General features: G+C 41.9%; 1 protein-coding gene across 4 annotated transcripts in view; it reads right to left on the reverse strand.

The window, feature by feature from the left end:
- Positions 1 to 24,663, reverse strand: part of EPB41L3 (erythrocyte membrane protein band 4.1 like 3) — a 140,015-nt gene that overhangs the window by 69,704 nt on the left and 45,648 nt on the right. For all 4 annotated transcript variants that reach the window (XM_061169861.1, XM_061169860.1, XM_061169858.1 and 1 more), the window contains exons 2-3: positions 17,807 to 18,015; positions 14,724 to 14,921 (exon numbers count right to left, since the gene is read on the reverse strand). In XM_061169861.1, the coding sequence (XP_061025844.1) occupies positions 14,724 to 14,921; positions 17,807 to 18,004 (396 nt within the window). In that variant the 5' untranslated portion in view covers positions 18,005 to 18,015. The remainder of the gene's footprint in view (positions 1 to 14,723; positions 14,922 to 17,806; positions 18,016 to 24,663) is intronic.

The following is a 24,663-nucleotide window of genomic DNA, read 5'->3' on the forward strand; positions in this document are numbered from 1 at the left end:
AGTCAAGCCCATCCTCCCTCATAGGCCCTTGGTCTTCGTTTCCAGCCTCAGCTGCTCCTGACATTTCAAATTCTCCCTGTGTGCTTTTCACATCTCCTTATCTGCCCAAATTCTAAAGAGAATTATGTAAATATCCTGAGTGTAATTAGAATTATTCTGGAAATATAAAAATAAGTAAATAAAATAAGGGAATGCCGCTTGACTTAAATATCACTGCAGGGAAAGTCAGCCAACATATTCTAATAATAAATATCTATCTGCCAAAAAGTGATTGGACACGTGCTTACCATTTTTAACAGCATGAACCACTGTTGAAGAATCTTTGCTTGTAAGGAAGTATTTACAGACAGCTAAAGCTCTGGAGTCATGCTTTTTATACATCAGCCCTATTTGAAAACCTAGATCCTAAAAAAGAAAGAAGAATCCAAGAAACGTGCCTCAAACAGCCACTCCCAATTTCTTCAGGCAAGAAAGTTCTCCACAATAGCAGAAGATCCGTCCCAGCATGAAATGGAAGTGAGTTGAGTAGATTTCCAACTCTTTCCTTTTTCTGAGCGGCTCCTATTGTGTCCCTAGTTATTTTATTAAAACCCAGCACATCACAAAACTCCTAATAGGGTAAGAGTCAAAGACTCCCCTATTCTCTACTTGCTACACAAGGGCAAATATAGGATGACCTGCATTTTATAAGACACTTAAAACCGAATAGTAAAGAAGCCTCTTCGAATACACTACTCAGACTTGCTATGAAAGAAACCGGAAAATACAAAGAATCAAGGCTTAGTGGAACTAGAAAGACCATTAAGGGACTTCTGAAGGGAATGAGCGTGAAGGACAAGCGGTGTGACCTCGTCAGACCCCTTCTCTAATACTTTCCTACACACCTCGAGGAGTTCATCACCGAAGCCAAGGACCGCTGCCTCCTCACTCACCATGAAGTGGGGGTCCACTCAGGAAAAGAAGCTAGCACTGAAAGCCAGAAATGGGGTGTGTATAATTATTTTCAGAACATATTCAGGCTTGTTAAACACCTACTGATTCTGACACAACAGCAACAGACCCTTAGCTGCATCTTCTGTCTGATCTCAGCAGGTGTAAGCCGGACAGTGTGAGAAAAGCAAATTTCCTGTTTTCTAGGTCAGTGTCTTAGTCCTAACAAGCTTCTAGGTAAATGGTTGTTAAATCTTAAACACAAGCACAGTTACCTCCTGTTCCTATTTAATAGGATCACTCAGCATTTCCCAAACTGTCAGAAGAATGATTAGCTGATATGGAAACACTGATAATATTCTTTCCAGGTTGGGAAAAAACCCCTAGAAAGGGAAAGTCAAGATGAAATTCACTTTCTTGCATTTAAGAAATACTTTCCAGTGTCTAATATACTATTAGGTGATAAGAGGAAATCTCTAAACGGTGTGGAGGCTACGATCCTGTGGTTTTGTTGTTGTTGTTGAAAAGACTTAACATTTTTGGAGCAGTTTTAGGTTTGCAGCAAAATTGAGGGGAAGGTACAGCGATTTCCCACATACCCCCGGCTCACACATATACCTGTGCCCAGCCTCCCCCATCATCAACGTCCCCCACCAGGTACATTTATTACCATTAATGAACTTACACTGACACATAACACACCCTAAGCTCCTAGTCTGCATTACAGTTCACCCTTGGTGTTGTACATTCTATGGGCATGGACAAATGTATAGTAACATCATTATATCGCCAGTATCCTACAGAGAATTTGCACTGCCTGAAACATGCTCTGTGCTCAACCAATCCATCCCTCCCTCCTCCAACCCAACCCCTGGCAACCACTCATCTTTTTACTGTCTCCATAGTTTTGCCTTTTCCAGAATGTCCCAGAGTAGATGGCATCATACAGTATGTAGCCTTTTTCAGATTGGCTTCTTTCACTTAGCAACATGCATTTAAGGTTCCTCCACATCTTTTCATGGCTTCATAGCTCATTTCTTTATAGTACTGAATACTATTCCATTGTCTGGGTTCTAACACAGTTTATTTATCCATTTACCTATTGAAGGATAAAAGCAAACCTCTAAAATGTATGAAGCTATGACTCTGTTTTTATGTTAAAAACCTACCACTCTCTATACAGTCTTTTATATTTATATTCTTAGAGACAAGGCCTAGAAGGATCTGCCTTATGCTTTACAGCGTGAAAGTTCCATAAGGTTAGGGAGCCTTTCAAATTAGCCAGTCACTGTAGGTCCAGCAGGGTTCCTGGAACCTGTAAGCACTCTCTCTTCCACTCACAACAAGTGAACTCCAGTTTACAGGTGAGAAAACAGAACACTTTAGAGGACGAATAGCTTACAAACAAATGGCAAACCAAGATGCCACCCAGGCTGGCGCTACTATCACATACCGCCTCCCACAGTTTAATATTCTTAGGCTCAAAATTCAATTCTTGGGCTTCCCTGGTGGCACAGTGGTTAAGAACCCGCCTGCCAATGCAGGAGACACGGGTTCGAGCCCTGGGCCGGGAGGATCCCACATGCCGCAGAGCAGCTAAGCCCGTGCGCCACAACTACTGTGCCTCCGCTCTAGAGCCCTTGAGCCACAACTACTGAGCCCACGTGACACAACTATTGAAGCCCGCGCGCCTAGAGCCCATGCTCCGCAACGAGAAGCCACCACAGTGAGAAGCCCGCGCACCTCAGTGAAGAGTAGGCCCTGCTCGCCGCAACGAAGACCCAACACAGCCAAAAATAAATAAATAAAAGAAATAAATTAAAAAAAAATTTTTTTTTAAATTCAATTTTTTAGAGAGTCAATTGAGAAAACTTATTCTACTGTACAACAACTCTCTGGTCTGCTCTGATTCGTGATACCTTGCTATACATTCAATTATTAAGTACATTATGAGTTTCATAAACACATTTGTAAAAGCCTGGGTGTGAGTGATCCTTTTTATTAAAACACTACATGCCGGTTCCACTGCTGGATGAAGGGATTCAAACTAAAATTAGAGTTCAACATTTCCACTATTCTGTCTTTCATGGACATATTTCGAGCAGTGCAGCATATTTCGAGCAGTGCAGCATAAAAACTGACAGGGCAAGGACCTCCTGTATAGCACAGCGAACTACATTCAATATCTTGTAATAACCTATAATGGAAAAGAATCTAAAAAAGAAGGTATATACATATATATCAATATATGTATAAGTGAATCACTTTGCTGTATGCCTGAAACTAACACATTATAAAGCAACAATATTTCAATAAAAATTAAAAAAGAAACTGACAGAACAAGTGTCTTAGCAGAAGTCCCCAGCTATTTAAGAAAGTTAAAATTTGACACAGCTGTATCCAATTTTTAAATTAATTTTGAATTTTTAAATGGCCCTCTGTTTACTGGAGCAACTATAGATGCTCTGAGCATGTCTGTCTGATACAGAAACCTTGAGAGAATCAGTAAATGGAAAATATAAAACCTTGGCAAGAATGATTAATACTACCTTTTCCATGTATCGATGGCCCCAAAGGAAGCTTGCGTTTAAAGCTAATACACTATTAGCCTCGAAATAAGTGCCCAGACTGGCCAAGGTAATTTATTAGTTTATTGCCAATAAATGTCTGGCATGGCATATGTGTTACTAACAAAAAAGCAGGGAAGGAAGCTCTTCAATTTCACTAGGTAACATTTTAGCAGAGCTTTTCCCTCTCCGTAGTTCCTCATTGACTTCCCCATCTCCTATTATTTATTTGCCATATCCAAACAGCAAGAAGACTGGACTGAAATATCACTAGGATGGATTTCCCCTTCTTCCTTTGCTATAGAAATTAACATGATCATAGGAATACCACAAAAGGTATTCATGAGTGCAGTTGAATATCTCCTTTTAAGTTACAACATTTTTCAAACTAAGAACTCCGTATTCACCTCCTTTCTTGTGCCAATCAGAAGCTGGACCATAAGGCGTAGGTGGCAGCTAAATCCTGACACTAACTGCTGCCTGTGTGCGCTTCCCTTTTAAACCAGATCAGCTGGTGTGTGGATGCCACTAAGTGTGTGCAAGCTGATTCTCTGTAACTATTTCACCGTGTCCCTGTAACAGGGCCTTCAACATCACACTGTCCTCCAGGCTTCCTGAAACTACCTCTGTATTTTGTTGGAATGTGTGTGTACACACACACCACGTACACATTTTGCAGGACTGAACTAGAGTTCACGCCCTCCTCCAACCCTAAGAACCTGTGATTCTACAAGACTTCAGCTCTGTAGTCAAAGAGGTCATGGGCGCTGTTCGTAGGCGGCGGAATTTTGAGACCAGGTCAAAGACACCCACCTCTGAAATTGAAGGCAACAACAATAAAAAAGGTAATATCAAATTCAAGAGATGATCCACCATGTAGAAATCTTCTCAGGTTATTAACTAACTTTGAAAAGATTTTCTCATCTTGTAGCTGATACCAGTGGTCTTCTTCCTAAACTTCCTGCAGAGCCAAGACTATGTCCGTGAAAAGAAAGGCATCTATTTAAATGCTAACTAAAGGGAGATGCTATTATCTTGAAAATTATAACCTGTCTTTCATGGGGGAAATGTTGTAATTATGAAATGAACTGGCAATAGATCAGGAAAATTAGAAAAAATAAATCACTGGTGAAAACTGTTTCTCTACAGAAGGCATGGAGACTATGGTCCCAGTTCAGACTTGCCTTTCCACTTTGAGCAGGATGGTGTAACAGCTGTACAACTTGCTTCAAGTCATTCTACGTTTAGGCAGAGAGGGGAGTCGAGCCTGGAACTCTGTTCCCTTCCCCACTTTGAAGAGCTTCTGCATGATACCTCCCCCAGCTGTTTTCCCCTTCTTACTCAAAATATTGTTGCTTTTCTACTCTTCATAGAGTATTTTTTTTTTTTTAATTGAAGTATAGTTGATTTACAGTGTTGTGTTAGTTTCTGGCATACAGCAAAGTGATTCAGTTACGTGTATATATACACACACACACATATATATATATATAAACATATATATTCTTTTCCAGGTTCTTTTCCATTATAGGTTATTACAAGATATTGAATATAGTTCTCCGTGCTAAACAGTAGGTCCTTGTTGGTTATCTATTTTATATATAGTAGTGTGTATATTTTAATCCCAAACTCCTAATTTATCCCTCCCCCCTTTCCCCTTTGGTAACCATAAGTTTGTTTTCTATGTCTGTGATTCTCTCTCTGCTTTGTAAATAAGTTCATTTGTATCATTTTTTTTTAGATTCCACAAATTAGTGATATTATATGATATTTGTCTTTGTCTGACTTACTTCACTTAGTATGATAATCTCTAGGTCCATCCATGTTGCTGCAAATGGCATCATTTCATTTTTTTTTATGGCTGAGTAAGTATTCCTTTGTATATACATACCACATCTTCTTTATCCATTCATCTGTCGATGGACACTTAGGTTGTTTCCATGTCTTGGCTGTTATAAACAGCACTTCTATGAACATAAGGGTGCATGTATCTCACAGAGTATCTTATTTCATGATAGCACAGCCAAAAGCAAAGCCTTGGCAATCGTTTTGAGAAATTAGGTTTAAGAAGTCTTGAGAAGGTAACATCCTTTCCATTGACTCAATCTGTCTCCTGGATAAGATCTGCCCATAACCTCAGGGCCCTTTTGTTTCCAGGGGGGAGGCCTAATTACACCACTTCAGGCCAGAGTCAAGTTGCCCCATTTATTAAAAGGAGAGCCCCTTTAGCATGTCTGCTTCCAGCTGCCAGCAGAGGGGAGGGGAGGGGAGGAGAGAGAAGGAGGTAGGGGTGAAGGGGGGGAAGAAGGAAAGGAGATGAGAAAGTGAACAGAGGAGGAAGGCCAGTGTGGCCTCACTTCCTGCTCCCTATCCCCAAACTACATGCATAACTAATATAAAAACATAAAGCAGAACTAGAAAGTTTCATCCCAAAATTTAGAAAAACTGGTCCATTTGATATCAAATGCTTACAGAACTAAAACTAAAGTAGATATTTAAATACATTATTAAATAATTTGAAAAGCAGATCTTTCTCCTTCTATTTCTCTTTGTGTCCTACTATTTCACGAGTCCATGCTGGCAGTAAATACTGTATTTCGGTTTGTTCTGTCTGCTGCTACAGACTTTGGATGTTTTGATGTCCCCAGTAAAGAGCGTTCTGGAGCAGAGGGTAGGAGATCTGGGTTCTAGCCCTTCTCGGCCCTTTCTGGGCTATGTGTCCTCTGGCACACCATGAACTGCTCTGGGCCTATTTCTTCTTCAGTGAAATGAGGTAGGAGACAAAGTTATCTCCAGTGTCCCTTCCAGATCTAAGACTGTGGACCCTATGAGGAAGACAATGCCCTATCTAAGCTTGAAGTCTTTGTCTCTCTTGGTTTTCAGTGCCTGGAATGTAACAGGCCCTCAAGAAATACTTTATATCAAAGCCTCTGCAAAATTAGTAAAACTCCTTGGCATCTTTTTGCACACTGTGTGATGTTAGTTCTAGGAACTGGAACTGTTGTAAACAAGAAAAAAGAAGGCTCATTGAGACAAATCATAATTAAAACTCGAATGATGCGCTCCCTTGTTAAAAACTATTTCGGTGCCTGCCACGTACAGATTGATCAACGTCCTCTAGAAAATACAGAGATTTGAATGAGGTGCCTGGTGGAGACAACACCTTAAGAGATTTTTGGAAGCTGTAATAAAGGTCCAGTTCTAGGAAGGAGGCTGAAGAAACTCACTGGTGGCAGAGACTCCTGTCCGGCTTGGCCCTGTGTGAATGCGAGGCTGTGGTCGCTATATGAGGGATCGGTTGCCATCCACCAAGCTGGGGAATGAGAAATGCCTTGGACTAAAGCAGGGAAGAACTTCCCTTGCTTCTGGGGCTATGGCTGAGTTAGAGTGGACATGAGCTGGCGCCTGGCATGTGAAGCAGAATGGTGCCAGGCAGTATGACGCTGATTAGGAACTCAGGAGCAGGGTTTCGGTCCTTTGCACCTAAGAATGGCCCTTGGAGTAACAGGTATTCTTTTTTTCCCCCCCAAGATCAGGAACAAAACAAGGATGCCTACTCTTGCCACTTTTATTCAACATAGTTTTGGAAGTCCTAGCCACAGCAATGAGAGAAGAAAAAGAAATAAAAGGAATCCAAATTGGAAAAGAAGAAGTAAAACTGTCACTGAGTGCAGATGACATGATGCTACAGACAGAAAATCCTAAAGACGCCACCAGAAAACTACTAAAGCTCATCAGTGAATCTGGTAAAGTTGTTGGACACAAAACTAATATACAGAAATCTGTTACATTTCCATACACTAACAGGTATTCTGTCTTTTATATGCTTTCCCCAAACCTCAAGTTAAGCCTGAACCCAGGTGTGCTAAGGGGACATATTTCTGGAGAAGCAGCCACGAGAGAGCAGGACCTCCTCCGCTGAGCCCAGGGGAAGGTGTCAGTGGCTGATCCATCATCGCCTAAGGCCACAAACAGAGTAAAGGAATTTAAAAGATTTTTTTCTAGAGCACATGTGAAAACTCTCAGAGGGGGAAGATGCTGAAGGAGGCAAATTTTAAGCAAGTCAACTAGATATAAAAATATCAAGTAAAACCTCAAAGTTTAATCGCACAATGGTGAGAACTAGAAAACTTGGATTGTTCTTAAACCTGGAAGATTGCTTTCTTCACCAAATAGGTAATGAATACCTACTATGTGAAAGTCAACCACCATGTTATACGAAGGACAAAGATAAGACACTGCACGCTGGAACAGGTAAAACTACGCATGCACATTTTGCTTATGAAGCCCCTCTGCCTGAACGCAGAGCACGGAAGTTCATTTCATCAAATCAGCAACGCAAAGTAGTTGGAAAATACAACGAGAAAGTTAAGAGTTAAGGGAACAGCGGAGTGAAAAAGCAAACCTGGGGTTTCGGCACTGCATGTCAGAATAGTAACACCTGGAAAACAAATCTCCCTTTGGGCCTTCGCTCCATTTGAAAACTGAGAGTGAAGTCAAAAAGAACTCCCCAGGGATTATTACCTTTGAAAAACAATCACCCCAGTGTGCACAGGCACTCGGGTTCAAATTCACTCAGCTTCCAAAACACAACCCACAGTATGGTGATATGCCCCAGGGTTTTACTAGTTTTATTTCTCGACAAATATACTTGTTTTTAACCTTCGTACTATGTAGGGTGTTTACTAGACCATGCCTGCACTCATGAGGGATTATCAGTCTGTTACTTTTTGAAAATGAAAACCAGGAGAAAAGTTTTAACAATTTTAGTAAAAGGGTTTGTTTTTCTTAATCAAACCTTCACGAGGTCACATCTGAACACCTTGGGAAGGCTGAACATTGACTATGTCAGGTAAATAAGCAGGTGCCTGTTTACTGTCCTTGTGTGTAACTGTTCCTATGGTTGCACCAAAGAGTCATCACACAAGGAAACCGAGTTAATTAAAGCCCTGCCATGGTCGGGAGTCCCTGGGGGCACTGATCTTCAGGCAGGAAAGCTGCTGCTGCAGGACTGGGCCACTTGGTTACAGCACGTGGCAGATGGTCTGATGTAGTCAAGACATACACTTGAGCAGAGACCCACTGAGAGGTTAAATCGTAATTTATACGATTACACAGAATCAAAACCTCTGACTTATGTAGTTACTGAAAGAACAATACTTGCAATAACAATAAAAATTCTTATTTTTAATTTTTTACAATTACTATTTCTTATAATCCATGAAAGGCAATAGGTGTTCTATTCAACTTTCTGGATTATGGCAATTCTATTTGCTGTCTAGTCAAGAACTTCTAAAGGGATCGTAAGGCATTTTAATCATGTGACCTAGAGAAGCTGGAAAATTCAGACACTGATTTTGTTTTTCTAACCAAATCTCAGTTAGTGGAATACATGAAACAGAAATATGACTTGAAACGCTAATTGAATCACGGGCAAGACAGAGCGTTTAGAGATATTTTAAACAGTCCCTTCCTGACCAGCAGTCAGAAGGTGACAAAAGCACATTTAGGGGACGGAGTGCAATAAATTCCCTTCTCCTCTCTGGCCCCTTGGAAGCATCTCTGGGTGGTATCAAGAAGTGCTTGTTGGAGTGAACACCACCGTTTCTCCGATTCCAGCAGGATCTGAATGGTACCCATCAACTAGCAGGCCTCTGGACACAGCCAAACCTTGGGGAGGGGGTGGGACAGGCTTTTAAGGTTTTACTGCTGCACTTGAGTAGCTTTTAGATTTGCCCCAATCTGGATGCAAGGGTCTCTCCAGCGTGGCTGAGTCACTGGCACTTCCCCTGGAGTTCCAGGCCCGCCTGGGGTTACCTGGGGCTCAGAAGCACTGAGTCTCGCTCAGTACTAAATCAGCAACGTACGGAGCTCAGGAGAGAGAGCCCAGGTCCCCGCACACAGAGAAACACGGTGGAGCCTTGTGAGAAACACCTGCAAGGTCCACCTTCCGTCTCTTTTGCAGTTATGCTCAAGCCTCCTCCACTGGTCAGGTTTCTTGTGGAGAACAGACCAAACTACACCCAAAAATGGCTTAAGATGTTTCTATGTGCAGCAGCATACCTATATTAGGAAATATGGACTCAAATTTCAAATCCTGTCTGACTTATTTTCCTAAAACCATATCAGACTAGATACCAATGAAACATTTCTAACTGGATGGTCATCAGGAAATTCATCATACTCTAATCAGAGGCAGATGAGTCCAGGAACCCAGAAGTAATGGGATTGAAATAAACGTGAAATAAACGTGAAATAAACACGATAAGCACTGCTTCCCCTGCTGTGAAGAGGGTACTTTTGTTTATTTTCTCTTTTAAAATTCATGTTCAAGAAATAAACAGCAACAATGATGACAAACTGGCCATAGGAAGTAGCCTGCATTTTCTAATGGTCCAGTAAAAATGACAAGAAGGGAACGGCAGTATTAGCGATTATGTTGGCGTATGTGACAATCCGGTAGCCTGCAAACATTGCCCAAACGTGTATATCAAATTACTTATTGTAAGACCCTTTCTTGTATTTTACTCATAGTAAGATCTTTTTTCTTTTTTAAATTAATTAATTAATTTTATTTACTTTTGGCTGCATTGGGTCTTCATCGCCATGCGCGGGCTTTCTGTAAGCTGCAGCGAGTAGGGGCTACTCTTTGTTGTGGTGTGCGGGCTTCTCATTGCGGTGGCTTCTCTTGTTGAGGAGCACGGGCTCTAGGCTCGTGGGCTTCAGTAGTTGTGGCACATGGGTTTCAGTAGTTGTGCCTCGCGGGCTCTAGGGCGCAGGCTCAGTAGTTGTGGCGCATGGGCTTAGTTGCTCTGAGGCATGTGGGATCTTCCTGGACCAGGGCTTGAACCCGTGTCCCCTGCATTGGCAGGCGGATTCTTAACCACTGTGCCACCAGGAAAGTCCCGTAAGATCTTTTTATATTTTAGATAATCAAGACTAAGAGTTTGAAAAATAATTACTGAGAAAAACATCTCTCAAATGGAAAAACACTGAATGCCACAATGATCTAAGCCTATTGCTAGAGGAAAATTCGAGAACTCCAGGACAATCGGTAAGGGCCTCCCATCAGAACACTGGGGGCCGGAACTGCAGACTTAATCAGTGTCCAGTCACTGCTCTCAGAAGGCAACTACTTCTTGTGTCTTGCTTTTCAGGGTCCTGGCTTGCTACCGCTGTAGCACTGCTGGGCAAGGGGAAATGCTACCTTGTGCTTTCAAAAGAAAAGAGAACTATAATGAAGGCATAAAATAAGCCACAGGGGAATAACAGCTAGGCATAGAGAGTTCACTAAAATAAAATGCCTTTTTTGATGCTTTATTCAATGCAACAAATTTTATGCCTGTTATTGTCTCCTACATCCTATTCGCAATTCACAACCGCACGTGTTGGGGGCAGGGGTCGTGGAGGCCATTCTGCTTCTTCATTCAGAGCTTGGTGCCTCTTCTCTCCGTGATCTTAGAGCAGGAAGGGGCACGAGAAGCCATTGGGTCTGAGATTACACCCAGGAGCTGCTGGTTACCAGACGTGCACCTGTGCTTTCTGCTGGAATCCCAACAGCAGAGCACACGTCATCACGAGGTTGACAATGACCACTTTAAAACATTCTTTTTCTGCTTATTTAAAATCTGACTTCCTGTAACTTCTTCCTAAGTTTTACTTCCTATACGTTAAAAAATGTTATGACATTCAATGACAACCTTTCCAAGTAACTGGAAGTAGCTATCCTGTCTCCTCCTAATCGTTTTTCCATCTTCAACACATTCTTTCGCGAATCATTCCGCATGGGAAGGTTTCAAACTACTCACCATCCTGTAATTCTCTACTGAATAAGCTTAAGCTAGAGTTCACTGCTATTATCGTTGTTAAACTGGTACCATTTATCAAGAATCTGCTACACCCCAGAGAGGGTAAATCAGTTATCTGCTTTAATCTTCTCAATAATGCCTTATTTCACCCCTATTTTCCTGGTGAGGAAAATGAGGTTCAGAAGATCTAAGAAGTTCCTTGAAATCACTCCCCAGGTCTGGCGGCTCTGGAGCATGTGTATCACGTGTGAATTACACAAATGGGACCTCGCAGCAGGGGAACGGGGACAACTCACTGCCTTCCACAAACTAGACACTACACTCCCCGGAAGCAGCCTGGGATTTCGAGAACATTTCTGACAGCCACACTGCACTGCTGGTTCCTGCTGGGTTTGTAATCACCTTAAACCCAAGATGAGTTTCACCCGAACTGTTACTAAGTCTGCCTGGCCCTTCCTCCAAACCTATTTCTGTTTTGCACTTGATCTTTAAAAACAGAGAGAAGTTTTACCTCCCCTCCTGCTAAATGTTATCTTGCTACTTTGCTTTAGTGTCCGCACCATCCATTTAAGAAACCTGGATTCTGACACATGGGCTGTTCCTTACTTCTAAAGCCCTTATCACTTAAAAAAGTTGTTTTTGCGTGTGTGCTGTGCCTTCATCCAAGATTCAGATAACAACTCAGTTTTGAGGAGAGTAAAGGCTGAAGGCCACCTTCTCTAGGACAATGTTTTTCAACCTCTGTTTACCTGCTAGACCCCGTGTACCTCGCCAGCAAAGCTTTACTTTTCATAGTTTGTATCTAAAAGCAGAGGCATTTTGTTTTTGTTTTGTTTTGGTTTTTTTGGTGCGTTGGGTCTTTGTTGCTGAGCACGGGTTTTCTCTAGCTGCACCGAGCGGGGGCTACTCTTTGTTGCGGTGTGCGGGCTTCTCATTGCAGTGGCTTCTCTGGTTGAGGAGCACGGGCTCTAGGCGCGCGGGCTTCAGTAGTTGTAGCACACGGGCTCAACAGTTGTGGCTCGTGGGCTCTAGAGCGCAGGCTCAGTAGTTGTGGCGCACGGGCTTAGTTGCTCCACGGCATGTGGGATCTTCCTGGCCCAGGGATTTTGAACCCAGGGGATTCTTAACCACCGCGCCACCAGGGAAGTCCAGCATTTTGAATCTGCTTTTTCAACTAGCATCTCATTGCCACCTTGAGAACCACGTCACCGATTCACAACCCATTTTTCTTATCCAGCTAGTCGGTGACACACAAACCCATTTCACTTTAGCATCTCCATGTTTCTCCATCTTCTCCATGGCTGTCAGGATGTCAGTAGCGGCCACACCTTCTTCTGTTGTGACACTGAGAATATTCTGCTGACAAGGATTTGTGTGTCCCAGAAAAAAAGTTACTCTTAAGAATCTGTCCAATTCATAAAAATACCTTATTATAAAAGAAAATAGCTGACCAACATTGCCATGCCACTCACAATCTTCACAGTGACATTAAAAGTAACACTAAATGGTACTCAGAGTTAATTACAAACCAAAAATGCTGTACTAAAAAACACAGCTTAGCTGGAATGGATTTGAAGCACGGGATATAAAATAAATTTAGCAAAAGGATCAGCATGACGTGCACTGGGTCAGCCCTGAGGCATTTATTCTCCCTACAGGAAACACTATCAACTTTCTTCTAGACTGTTCTTTAGAAAACTCTGGTAGTCGAGACTAGAGGACTGCCAGGGAACCCTATTTATCCCATTATATAAATACAATCAGTAGAAAGACTCGCCTCCAAGTTAAGGAAAAAAGCTCCTCTTGACTTCGATGAATTTTTCCGGAAGGGAGATCCACACTGGAAAAATGCAACCTCGCTTAAGGTTACGGAAGTGCTTTAAGCTTCATAGTAAAACCCAGGTAAAAGTATATTATCAGATCTTCTCATTTCCAGAATAAACATCTAAATCAATAATCGAACACCTTGGGCTAAGAAATCAGCCAAAATCAGAGCCAGCGATATGCAAGAAATGGACCTGTGCATTGCAAACCTTAGAACATATATTTTATTCCCTGTAGTAACCCACTAATATTTGTCAGGTTATAGGATAACAAAAATTCTCTAAATTAATATATGGCAGACTTAATCTCTTTTGATCTAAGAGTTTATCTAAAACTTTTTTTCTACGTCCCTGCAATCTGTAATAATTTGATAACTCACCCCCACCCTAAATGACGTCATCAACATGAAATGGATTTGAATCTTCTGTTCCAAGAAAAGCACTGGTGCATGAGTGCGTTATGCAAACTATAAGGAATGAAACGGGGGCTGTAGGCAGAGAAAGAGGAGCCAAATGAACGTGGACCATGGGGGATCAGGTGGGCTTGCTGCTGGCTGTGTCTTGAGAAAAGAGAAACGGAAATGCACGACCACACACAGATGTACGCTGGCTGCGGAGCCAGCAGATTCTCGGCACCCCGGGCAGAAGAGGGGACCAGTGGAGGCATGTAGTGGGCGGGGCTGGCACAGAGGGATGTGCGGTGCCCACGTAGGACCAAGGGCAAGGGGCTGGAGGCAGGAGAGTAGCTCTCTGAATGAAAATATTCAATCTGAAATGGAATCAACTTGCAGAAAGAGCAAGCTGCTCCCTCCCAGCCAGGGGGAAAAGACGCGGTAGGTGGTGGACGGGGCTGACCTGATTCTCCGGCCAGAGTTCACGCCCTGCCTGTGTCCCCGTGATACCCGGGAGCTCAACAACCATCCATCGCCGCCACTCTCAACAGCCTGTGTCGCTCTCTCTTGTTAACTTGGTCTGGACAAACATCTCTGACAAAAGTCATTCACCTGCCCCTTCTCTCAGAAGAATTTTTGTTTTCTTTACAAAAAAACACAGAGGAGCACACCCATTTACACTCGAGCTGCAATGCCCACCACCACGTGCATTTTAAAAACGACCCATTCTCCAAGCAAGAAAAGGACATTCACAGTTCAAATCATCCTACCGCTCCTGTATACAGAAATCTACAAGTTTCTACCAATTAACAACTTGGCCATAAGTTATGCAAACAGAAAAGGTTAAAATTCATTTCAATGTTAGCTCATAGCCCGGATATTAAAGAACACTTGATTTTTAAGGCCTCCAAAATGTTTTTCCTACCATGGAAAGTATTAGAGATTTCTTCTTCTTCTTCTTTTTTTTTTTTTTTAAAGAAGACCACATTTTTCTCTTGATTGTAACATTTTGGGGACTTTATAAGTATTTTCAGTAATTTGATCCTCTGTGAGAGACTTCGGAAATAATTTTGTGTTTAGAAACTGGGTCTGAGTAATTTTCCAGAGTTCTGGAAAAACAAAGAGGCATCTTGTATGCTTTACAGCAATATTTCCTAGCTCTCAATATCTGGGACCAAAAAAAGTTGTAAAATATACATTTACCTCTACATCGCAGGTATATTCTGATCCATCCAGAAGTATCACTTTGCACTGCATGCTTTTAGGCTTTTTGACAATCTTTAATGGAGATCGAGATAGTTTGCTGCTAGATGATTTCTGAGAAAGTTTATCGTCTTCGAACTGCTGATATTCGGGCTGTTTGGAAGGCCCGGCGGCAAACTCCGGGTCCTTGTCAGTGACCTGTGCAGAGCAAACAATGGACAGTTTTCATTGCAAGACAGGAAATAAATATTGCATTGCTCAGGCAATAACAGACCACTTTAGAAACAGGCTTTCCTATTTCCTAAAGGATGAGGGATGTCTGAATTAGGATATTAGGAATGGATATACATATACAAATACTTATAATGCTAACAGTTACACCTAAATAAGTTTTGCAGTTTAAATGTACCCATAGGGCCTTATTTCAGTTTGACTCAAGGATTTACATTAGAAGTGCTAAGTTCTTAGCAAATGCCATCAAGATTCCACTAAGCAAAGGAGGGTACAAAAATGGGCTGCTGACTTCTTAAAAAGGCATCGGCTTTCACAGACATAGTGAGAACACTTATGGTTACTGGAGGGGAAAGGATGGTAGAGGGATAGATTGGGAATTTGGGATTAACGAATATACACTACTATATATAAAACAGATACACAAGGACCTACTGTATAGCACAGGGAACTATATTATCTATAGTAACCTATAATGGAAAAGAATTGGAAAAGGAATATGTATATATACGTATAAGTGAATCACTTTGCTGTACACCTGAAACTAACACAGCATTGTAAATCAATTATACTTCAATTGGAAAAAAAAAAAGGCACTGGGTAGTATAATCCTTAAAAACAAATGAAGCATCTAAGATTTAACCTAATGTATTCTGCTTCTTTCATTCACTGGATCCGCCTTTATTCCATGACCCATAACTGTCCCATAAACATACCAGGTATCTTATAAATTGTAAGGCCTACATAGCTTCAAGTATTAATCTTCTCAGTAATTTTACAACTGTTAAAATATTTGATTCAGCTCTAACTCAATTCAATGAAGCCAGCAGCACTGAAATTCACTACAAAGTAATCCCTTAAGTCTGCTTCCCCCTTCACTGTAATGAGCTAGTATAAGCACAGATCAAATCTGTCCAAAAGCTTTAATCTGCTTTCAAATCACAACAGTCCAGTCTAAGCTAGACTCAGAACTGCAGAGGACATCCTATGAACAATAAAATCCTCCCCTGAGTCAGTCCCCTTGGCAGTCTCCCTGTGCACTCCTCTCCAACAACTCTTTTTCTGCCCTTTTCCTATGTATTAAATGACCATCCACGCACATTCAACCCAAGGGCCAGACCACAGCTTCCATGGTCTGCAAATACACTCTAAAAGTCCAAAGAAAGACATGTTCTGAAACTCAGTTTGGGCCCCTTACATAAGCACGAGATTTCCTCTCTCATGAATATACCACCACCCTGGTGGCTAAAGTTCATGGGCTGGAGAGTAAGACCATATTGACAGTTGCAGCTTTCTCAAGGTCACCAAACTAGTCAACTGGAATTCAGATCCAGCCAAAGCCCACTTTGGCTTTAATCATCACGAGATACCAAAGCACACTTCATTCTACCTCGAACATAACTGGGCACCTGGTGTGAATCAGAGAATCTGAGAGTGGAAGAATCTTAGAAAATTATCTTTTCTGATCTCTTCGTTCTGTAAATGAGTAAGCTGAGGTCCAGAGGACTCGAAAGAGTTCTGAGACCACTGAGATAACCAGGGGGGAGGCAGGGCTAAAGTCTCGTGACTCTGCCGCCAGTCACTTTTCCGTCCGGTGGCTTCGAGTCACTCCTCTTTAGTTTCAAACGTCTGACTACAGAATGTCAATCCATTTATTAAATACACATGTCTAGTCGTGTCTGGGTATGGAAACTCTTCCTTCTCTCCAATTTCCCCCACTTGCACATTTATTTCATTTCAGAGTTAAGAGGAAAGAAGAGAGAAAAATCCAGTCTAGTAATTTTAAATTTCTGAAGATTTGAAAATTAACAAACAAAACACTACCACCATCACGTCTCCACAAAAAGAAAAGATAAAGGAAAACCATGATGACAACACCTGTTCCTTTGATTCTGTTTGACAAGTTGAAGGATAACCCCCAGCTCCCTGCACAAAATGTCTGAGATCAGACAGAGCATCTATTTACAGAGCATGAAAATAAACATTACTCTTTCTACCATTTAAAAGCGGAACTTAAATACCATGGGAAAAGAAATAAAATAATCAGGCTGTAAACACATAGTAGTTTAAGGCTATACCAATGTGTTGTGTTTTCCAAACAGATGCCGGTTTCATGTCTCTTAACATCTTCTAGAATTTCTGGCTTGACACAAATACTTCCAACCTGTAAGAGGTCAACCATGTGTAGGGACTCCCAGATTTCCTTAATCCATGAGTCGGGACCCTAAAACATACTGATTCCAGGTTTGAAGTTTCAAGCCAAAGAAATTTAAACATGGATTCATTCAAGGCCTGGGTATAAATCGTGCTTTATACTTTGTAGGAAAGCTTTTAAAAGGAATAATCACATATCCATGACAACTTAAACATGTTTAGGTAACAGAGTTGAAAATAGACACGTCCATGGGAGAGGGAAAGAGACACGAACACCCACTATGAGTAGTTGGCAACCTTAGGGTCAGAGTGGCCCCAGGGAAAAATCACAACAGATCTGAACCCAAGGCTTAAATAAACAACCGGGCGCATAATTAGAGCCGCCAGTGCAGTGTCTAGCCTCCCCGTAAACACAGACAAAAACCACTGACCTGCAGTCCAGATTACAGTGTGAGTTCAAATGCTTTCATCAAAGGAAGGCGTCACCAAGCAAGGCTGTGGAATGTCATTCACTGAAAGCCTTAAAATAGCGTAACTTTCCATCTGCCCAGGACCAGAAGGGGCCAAGCAGATGACCCCTGGTGGTTCCCTCTAGTGCTAAGAGGCCAAGGTCAGAGCAGAGCCTGGAAAAGCTCTGCAAACATTCTTTCACGGGTTTTGGGGGGGATGCTCGCAAGTGCGGGGTGGTCCAGGCTCACCTCCTTCCTCACGGGCGTGCTGTGCGCTGCCGCCTCCTCGAACTGCTCCAGTGCCCGGGGCTGCTCCTCAGTGCCCGGCTCGGCTCCTGGCTGCGCCCCCAGCTGTGCCCCCACGTGACCCTCTGGTCCCACCGCCTCCTGGGGCTCGGCCTCCTGCTCCGGCTTGGATTCCAAGTCTGATCCCGATTCAGTTGTCATGGTCGATTGTTCTGCAAGCAGAAAGCGGGAAGGGCCCATCACTCGGTGCCCATGACCCCACCCAGGCAGGCAAGAAAGGTAGGAGGTTACAGTGAACGGCTGAAGGGAACCAGCACAGGAAAGATGGAGAAACGCTAAGAACCAAAACACGATCCCACCACACATACCTAACAACAGCCTTGTTCAATTCACCACAAGGACGGGTGCCCGTCGGCATCTCAAAAGGAACATTTAGTAGTAAATGCTGATTTGGAACGATCACGGGCTTTATTCCTATTAGATTTTTGCCACAGATGACCGTGAAACGACATTACCGTCATAATAATTACCTAACTTAGATACGTTTAATTTCAGAAAAATGAATTTTCTGAATCAGCTGGAGACACATTTTAATCTCTGGCAAGGATGATCTAGTAATGGAAGCGGACGTGCTTTCTCATTCCCTTTCCCCTTCCCAGGGGCCCCGCTCTGCCCTTCCACACCCGTGAATCCATCCATTCTTCTGTGAACAAACGCCCTTCCCCTCTGTGATTTTCCCGTAACTGTTATTCCCTTTTCTTCTTAAATAAATAAATTTATTTATTTATTTATTTTTGGCTGCATTGGGTGTTCGTTGCTGCGCGCGGGCTTTCTCTACTTGCAGCGAGCGGGGGCTACCCTTCATTGCGGTGCACGGGCTTCTCATTGCGGTGGCTTCTCTTGTTGCTCTAGGCATGTGGGCTTCAGTAGTTGTGGCTCGTGGGCTCTAGAGCGCAGGCTCAGTAGTTGTGGTACACGGGCTTAGTTGCTCTGCGGCACGTGGGATCTTCCTGGACCAGGGCTTGAACCCGTGTCCCCTGCATCGGCAGGTGGATTCTTCACCACTGCGCCACCAGGGAAGTCCCTGTTATTCCCTTTTGAACGAGCAACCACAGTACATCAGCGGCTTCCTCGGTGTTGAGGAACCTGTCCCGCACTGGACCAGCCCTGGCCACAGCGGAGGGAAGCCGGGTAGCATCCCCTCTCCCGCTCATCACAAGTTCACTCTCAAAGGCTTCTTCCTGGTTCCCTCCTATTTCCCGCGAGTGTTGAAGAAGTTTGTCCATCTCATATCCCATCAGGAACTCAAACAACAGATCCTGCCATAGAATAATCTGCTCTTACATCCTAAAAAGGATGCCCTAAAATATAACTGCCATCTCCTTGTAATTTACTCGTCAAGACATAAGTATTTTGTGCCTCACTTTCCACATCTGCCAAATGAGAACATTGAACATGATCACATCTAGAGAACCTATGTCTTGCTGTTACTTCTTCCTACTACTAATAGACAGGCTGCTATAATTAAAGCCATTTTTTGCTCTAAGCAGCAAGAGAGCTGCTATACCAGTGGTCACCATGTCATTTTAAGTAATTTCTCATCTTAGCTATATGGTAAATATCTCAAAAATGAATATCTCAGATAATCACATAATTTCCCTTCCTAATTCTAATTTTATGGTAAAAATACCATGAGCAAAGGGCTAGTGTAATACTTTAAGCAAATGATACACCCGTTAGTATGAGTAGAATTTTTATGAAAAATAAAACTCCATAGTAAAACTACCAGTTAGTTCCTATTTTCACAATACACATTGGAAGATGCTTAATAATTTGAAGAGGGAAACATTACAAATACCAATCTATCTTATAAACTAAATGTGGTATCGGTGCTTTCTGTTTAAGGTTACTTTTTACAATCACCAGCTATTCTGTCTGTTGAATAAAAGACCTGTCAACCTGGCATGTGCTCAGTTACCCAATGTAAATGTAAATATCAAGTCCAAATGCAAAGCCAGATAGGGATCTACATAAAACTAAAACATTTTCTCTTTCCTTCTTACATTTTAGATTTTCAAGCAAATCTTGAAGGCAAATATGATATTCGCATCTTTATGCTTATACTGCAAAGTGTCAAGTCTACAGAAAAAACAGTGGAGGGGGAGGGAGAGGTGGTGATTGTGTAATTCAGAGCCTATAGTTGAATTTTACCTTTTAGGACGGGGAGGATTAATTTTAATAATCAGTTCAACTCACCCAACCCTTACTGAGTACCAACTGTAAGTCAAGCACTGCTCCTGGTTTAGAGGCAGAGATAAGTATGTTGTAACCCCTTACACCCTACCTACCTTCAAAGAGCCCAGAGTCTGTGGCTGAAATAGACTCTCTCCAGAATCTATTTTTTCCATCTTTCTTTTAGCAATCAAACTTTCAGTTTCAGCTGGCACGCCTCCATCCAGTTGGAGACCACAGTGAGTTGGGGCCATGTGATTAAGTCTGGACCCATGAGACAATGGAGAAAATGTATTCAATATTTAGGTCATCTTCACAAAAAGAAAGCCACTTGCCCTAGATTTCCCTTTCCCATTGCCTGGAAAATACTGACTGATGTCATTACTACAGACGTGATCATGGAAGCCCCAAGTTGAGGAGGATGCCAGAGCCGCCCCCCTCAGCCGGGGTCCCGGGATGACCTCGTGGAGGGCAGCCCACCTGCTCTGGATGGTCACACAAGGCAGAATCCTTCTGTCTTGTTTGCACCTCAGTAAACCAGCCCACACCGAATCTAATACACATTCTACAGATTAAAATTCTACCCAAACACAGACTTGAGTGGCTCCCATCTTACTAAAACAAAGTAGCTTTCTCTTGACCTCACATCCTCTGGCAGCTACTACCATATTTCCCTGCTCTCTACTCACAACTTCTCAAAAATCTTGTCGACCCTGTCTCACTTCCTCATTTCCTCTTTCTCTGCCACCACTCCAGCCTGATTCCATCAGGGTTGCTCTTGTGGCCACTATAGAGGATAATCCGCTCTTGCCTGTCCTTGTCTCATCTGATCTCATAGCAGCCCCAACTCAGGTGATGAGACTTGCCTTGTCAACATGATTCAGAACACCCCACACACTCCTGCTTTCCTCCTATCTCTCTGGCGACTCCTTTCCATTCACTGTTACAGGTTACTCCTTATCCAACCTCTAAATGTGGGAATGTCCCAGCAAACTCACTCCTAGGCCCTCTTCTCTTCTCTATATTTTTTTCCCCAGCGCTTTAAATACTTCCTACATGCCAACGGCTCGCATATTCACATCTCTGGTCCAAACCTCTGTCCTGAGCTTTCAGACTAGTGTCCAACTGCGCACTGGACACTCCTCACTGACACCTCACAGGCGCCTGTCGATTTCTCTCCCCTCATCTTCCCCAACTCAATAAGTGGCAATGCCATTCCTTCAAGCCAGAATTCCAGAAGTCACCCCTGACATTTTCCTTTCCCTTGTCTTCCTTATTACTATACAACAGAAAGTTTTGCAAAATATTTAATTTTGCAAATATATATAAATGTATACTAAAATATATATCTTTCCAAAACATATCTTGCATTGGTCCCCAGCCACTAGGCCAGCCATCATTTCTTCCCTGAACTCCTTCAATAACTCCCTTTTCACTGCCTCGATTCCTATCCACCTCTATTCTGTTGACCTTCATAAAACATAAATCCAGTCACATCACTCACTGCAGAAAATCCTTTAATAACTTCCCAATGTGCTTGAAGTTAACATCAAGACTCTTAATTCCCATGGCCTTCAAGGCTAAGCTGAGGCCTCAACACCCTATCGACACCCAGCGGCACTGCCCATCCGGCCATCCACCTGTGATCCAGCCACGTGGTCTCCTTCCAGTGTGTAAACCACATCAGGGCTTTGTTCTGCTTCAGGGTTTTCTAGACATGCTGTTCTGTTTGCTGAGAACATTTTTTCCTCTGCTCTTCAAGTGCCTGACTCCTCATTCCTCAGTTGTTGGCTGAGAGAGGCTTTCCCTTGTTGCACAGTTATCCTAATTGTGCCTTATTGTTTCCTTCCCATAATGCATCAAATTTGATTATTATTCAGCCATCTCTCAACCTCCTTCCCATATACTCAAGGGGGGAAATCATGTTTGTTTATATCTGAAAACTAGAACATAGTGGGTATTTCAATAATAATATAATGAATGACTAAATAAAATCAACCCCATTTATTATATAACTATGCATTTAAAAGTGTAATCACTCTTCCTTATAGTGTTTAACCACTGTAAGATCTCTCTTAAGTGGGTGGGTAAAGAGTAGATATTTCTACTCTTTAGAAATAGAAAACAGAACTCAGTTACAACTTTCAAAATCGAATCTCTCAAGGTAATAGACACTATTGTTCTGTTCACAGTCTAATGCTTTTATCAGCAGTTGTAAAGGTCTTCCAGAAACACAAAAAAGAAAATGTTCAGGTGGTTTAGAGAATCTCTATAAAAGAGTAACCTAAAAGCCATTAGGTCATGAATTTACAAAGTAAAACATAAATGACTATTAGAAAAAGCATGTTTTAAGAAGATGCTTAGTTTTTCCTAGACAGGACAGTTCTAGCATATAAATCATATTATTGAAGAAATTTGAATACCTTCAACATTTTCTATCTTCTATGAATATCCTACTTAGGGTTCTCTGTTGTTATTATCTGTGTTTCAGCAGATAATGGCTATAACTTAGTAATTAGATGTCAAAACTGTCAAAGAAGCAGAAAACCAGAATCATATCTCAAAATTAAAAAGTCACGTTAGGGCTTCCCTGGTGGCGCAGTGGTTGAGAATCTGCCTGCCAATGCAGGGGACACGGGTTCGAGCCCTGGTCTGGGAAGATCCCACGTGCCGCGGAGCAACTAGGCCCGTGAGCCACAACTACTGAGCCTGCGCTCTGCAACAAGAGAGGCCGCGATAGTGAGAGGCCCGTGCATCGCGATGAAGAGTGGGCCCCGCTTGCCGCAACTAGAGAAAGCCCTCGCACAGAAACGAAGACCCAACACAGCCAAAAATAAATAATAAATAAATTTTAAAAAAAAAGTCACTTTAAAATCTATGTATAATCTTTATAGCTACAATACAAGAAAATAATCAGCAGCAAATAAGTTGCCATGTATGGTCTTGGGTGACTAATTTTTTTTTTACTCTCCCACTTCCTCTTCCATAAAACAAGGGGTTCGGACTAGAAATCAGTGATGACTAAGTGAGGTGGGGGCAGGGGACGGGCTGGGGGTGGTGCAGGGGGCAGTGAAAGGCTGGAAACTTGAGATCTTCTTTCCAGTTAAGCTGACAAACCTGCTGCCTCTCTTTCACCATCTTCTCCCAATTTCCTTACTACTTTTTAAACCTAAGGACTTCTTACACAAAAGTCGTTGTGGTATTATACATCTCACATCAGTGCACTCTAAACTTGAAAATGTGGTTAAATACGTGTTAAAATAAAAATCTAAACATGACATTAGCCCCAGGATTCACTATATATGAAATAGAAGAGCAAAATCAGTAAAGGAATAATCCCAGTTTTGACTTTCACAATGAAACCATTCAGTACCTGGCTTTTGTCTTTAATTCCATGCCTCGTCCCAAAGGCAGAGAGCCAGCTCTACAAAAGCTGAATAAAAATGCAAAATGGACATAGCCCAGGAACCACCTATCAACTACTTAAACAGTAAAATAACCTACCATTATTTTCTACCTATGAATACACCGTATAAAACCTTACCTGTCACACATCACATAAATCACAGAACCTCAAACCTCAAATAAAATCCTATGCCCTTGTCAAATATTTCCTAGGTATATCATTTCCCCCAGCGCTATATGCATAATACAAGGAATAAAAATCATTGCTGTTTTTTTGACTAATTGTAATAAAATAAAACTTCCCTTGCTGTTGAGAGATAGTAAAGTAAGAAACCTTAAAAATGTAAGGCTTTTAAATTCTGGAATCTCACTAGAATCAATATTTAATTCCACATATCTGAAAGGGCATAAGTTTACCTATGAGTAAACAGTATCGACAGCCTCAATCGGTAAATTCAATTTCAAAACTTTTTTTTTAATAATCTTCCTCCCTACCCACATGTCAATATAAGCAAGCAATAAACTGATTTTTAAATGGCACACAATGAAAATCATAAGCATCTAAATACAGTCCTTACTTTAACTCATTACTTTAATAATTCTATAGTGTACACCTCCAATCTTATACCCAAATGCCAAAACATTTTTTAAAATTAGATTTTCATGATATTTACATTGTTTTGGTTTTTTCTTTTTTTATAAGATACTCATTCCTTGCTTTCTTGGATGACCCTTGCCACTTGAAATTGCACATTTTCCTTTCCGACTCACTACAGATGACTATTCTCCAATGTTCCCTTCTCTTCTGATAGATTCACTCTGGACTACCTATAACTGTCAGTCATTTCAGTTACTGGAAGTAACACCATCACCTGCAATCACAAACGGAAAGTGATACAAAATGCTTATGCTTAGCTTTGGCTTAAACTGTGCCCTTTCTTTATATTAAACTTACCTTGTTAATTGTGTTTTGCTTCAGCTTAAAAAGGTCTGGAATCCCAGGAACTCCAAACCCTAAAAGCTGGCGTAAGGACATTTGCTATGTGTACTGGGATGATGGCGAGAGGAGTCCTTTATCTTTTCAAGAAACATAAACTGTATTTCATTATGCCTCTTCTCAGGGATGTATTTATTAAATGACTACCAAAAGGAATGGTAATCAGCTTAAAAGGCGGCATCGTGCAGGTGTGAATGAAATCATTCCCAATTCCCAATTCATGTCA

This window comes from Eubalaena glacialis, chromosome 15 (assembly GCF_028564815.1).
Source record: "Eubalaena glacialis isolate mEubGla1 chromosome 15, mEubGla1.1.hap2.+ XY, whole genome shotgun sequence".
Classification (NCBI taxonomy): Eukaryota; Metazoa; Chordata; class Mammalia; order Artiodactyla; family Balaenidae; genus Eubalaena; species Eubalaena glacialis.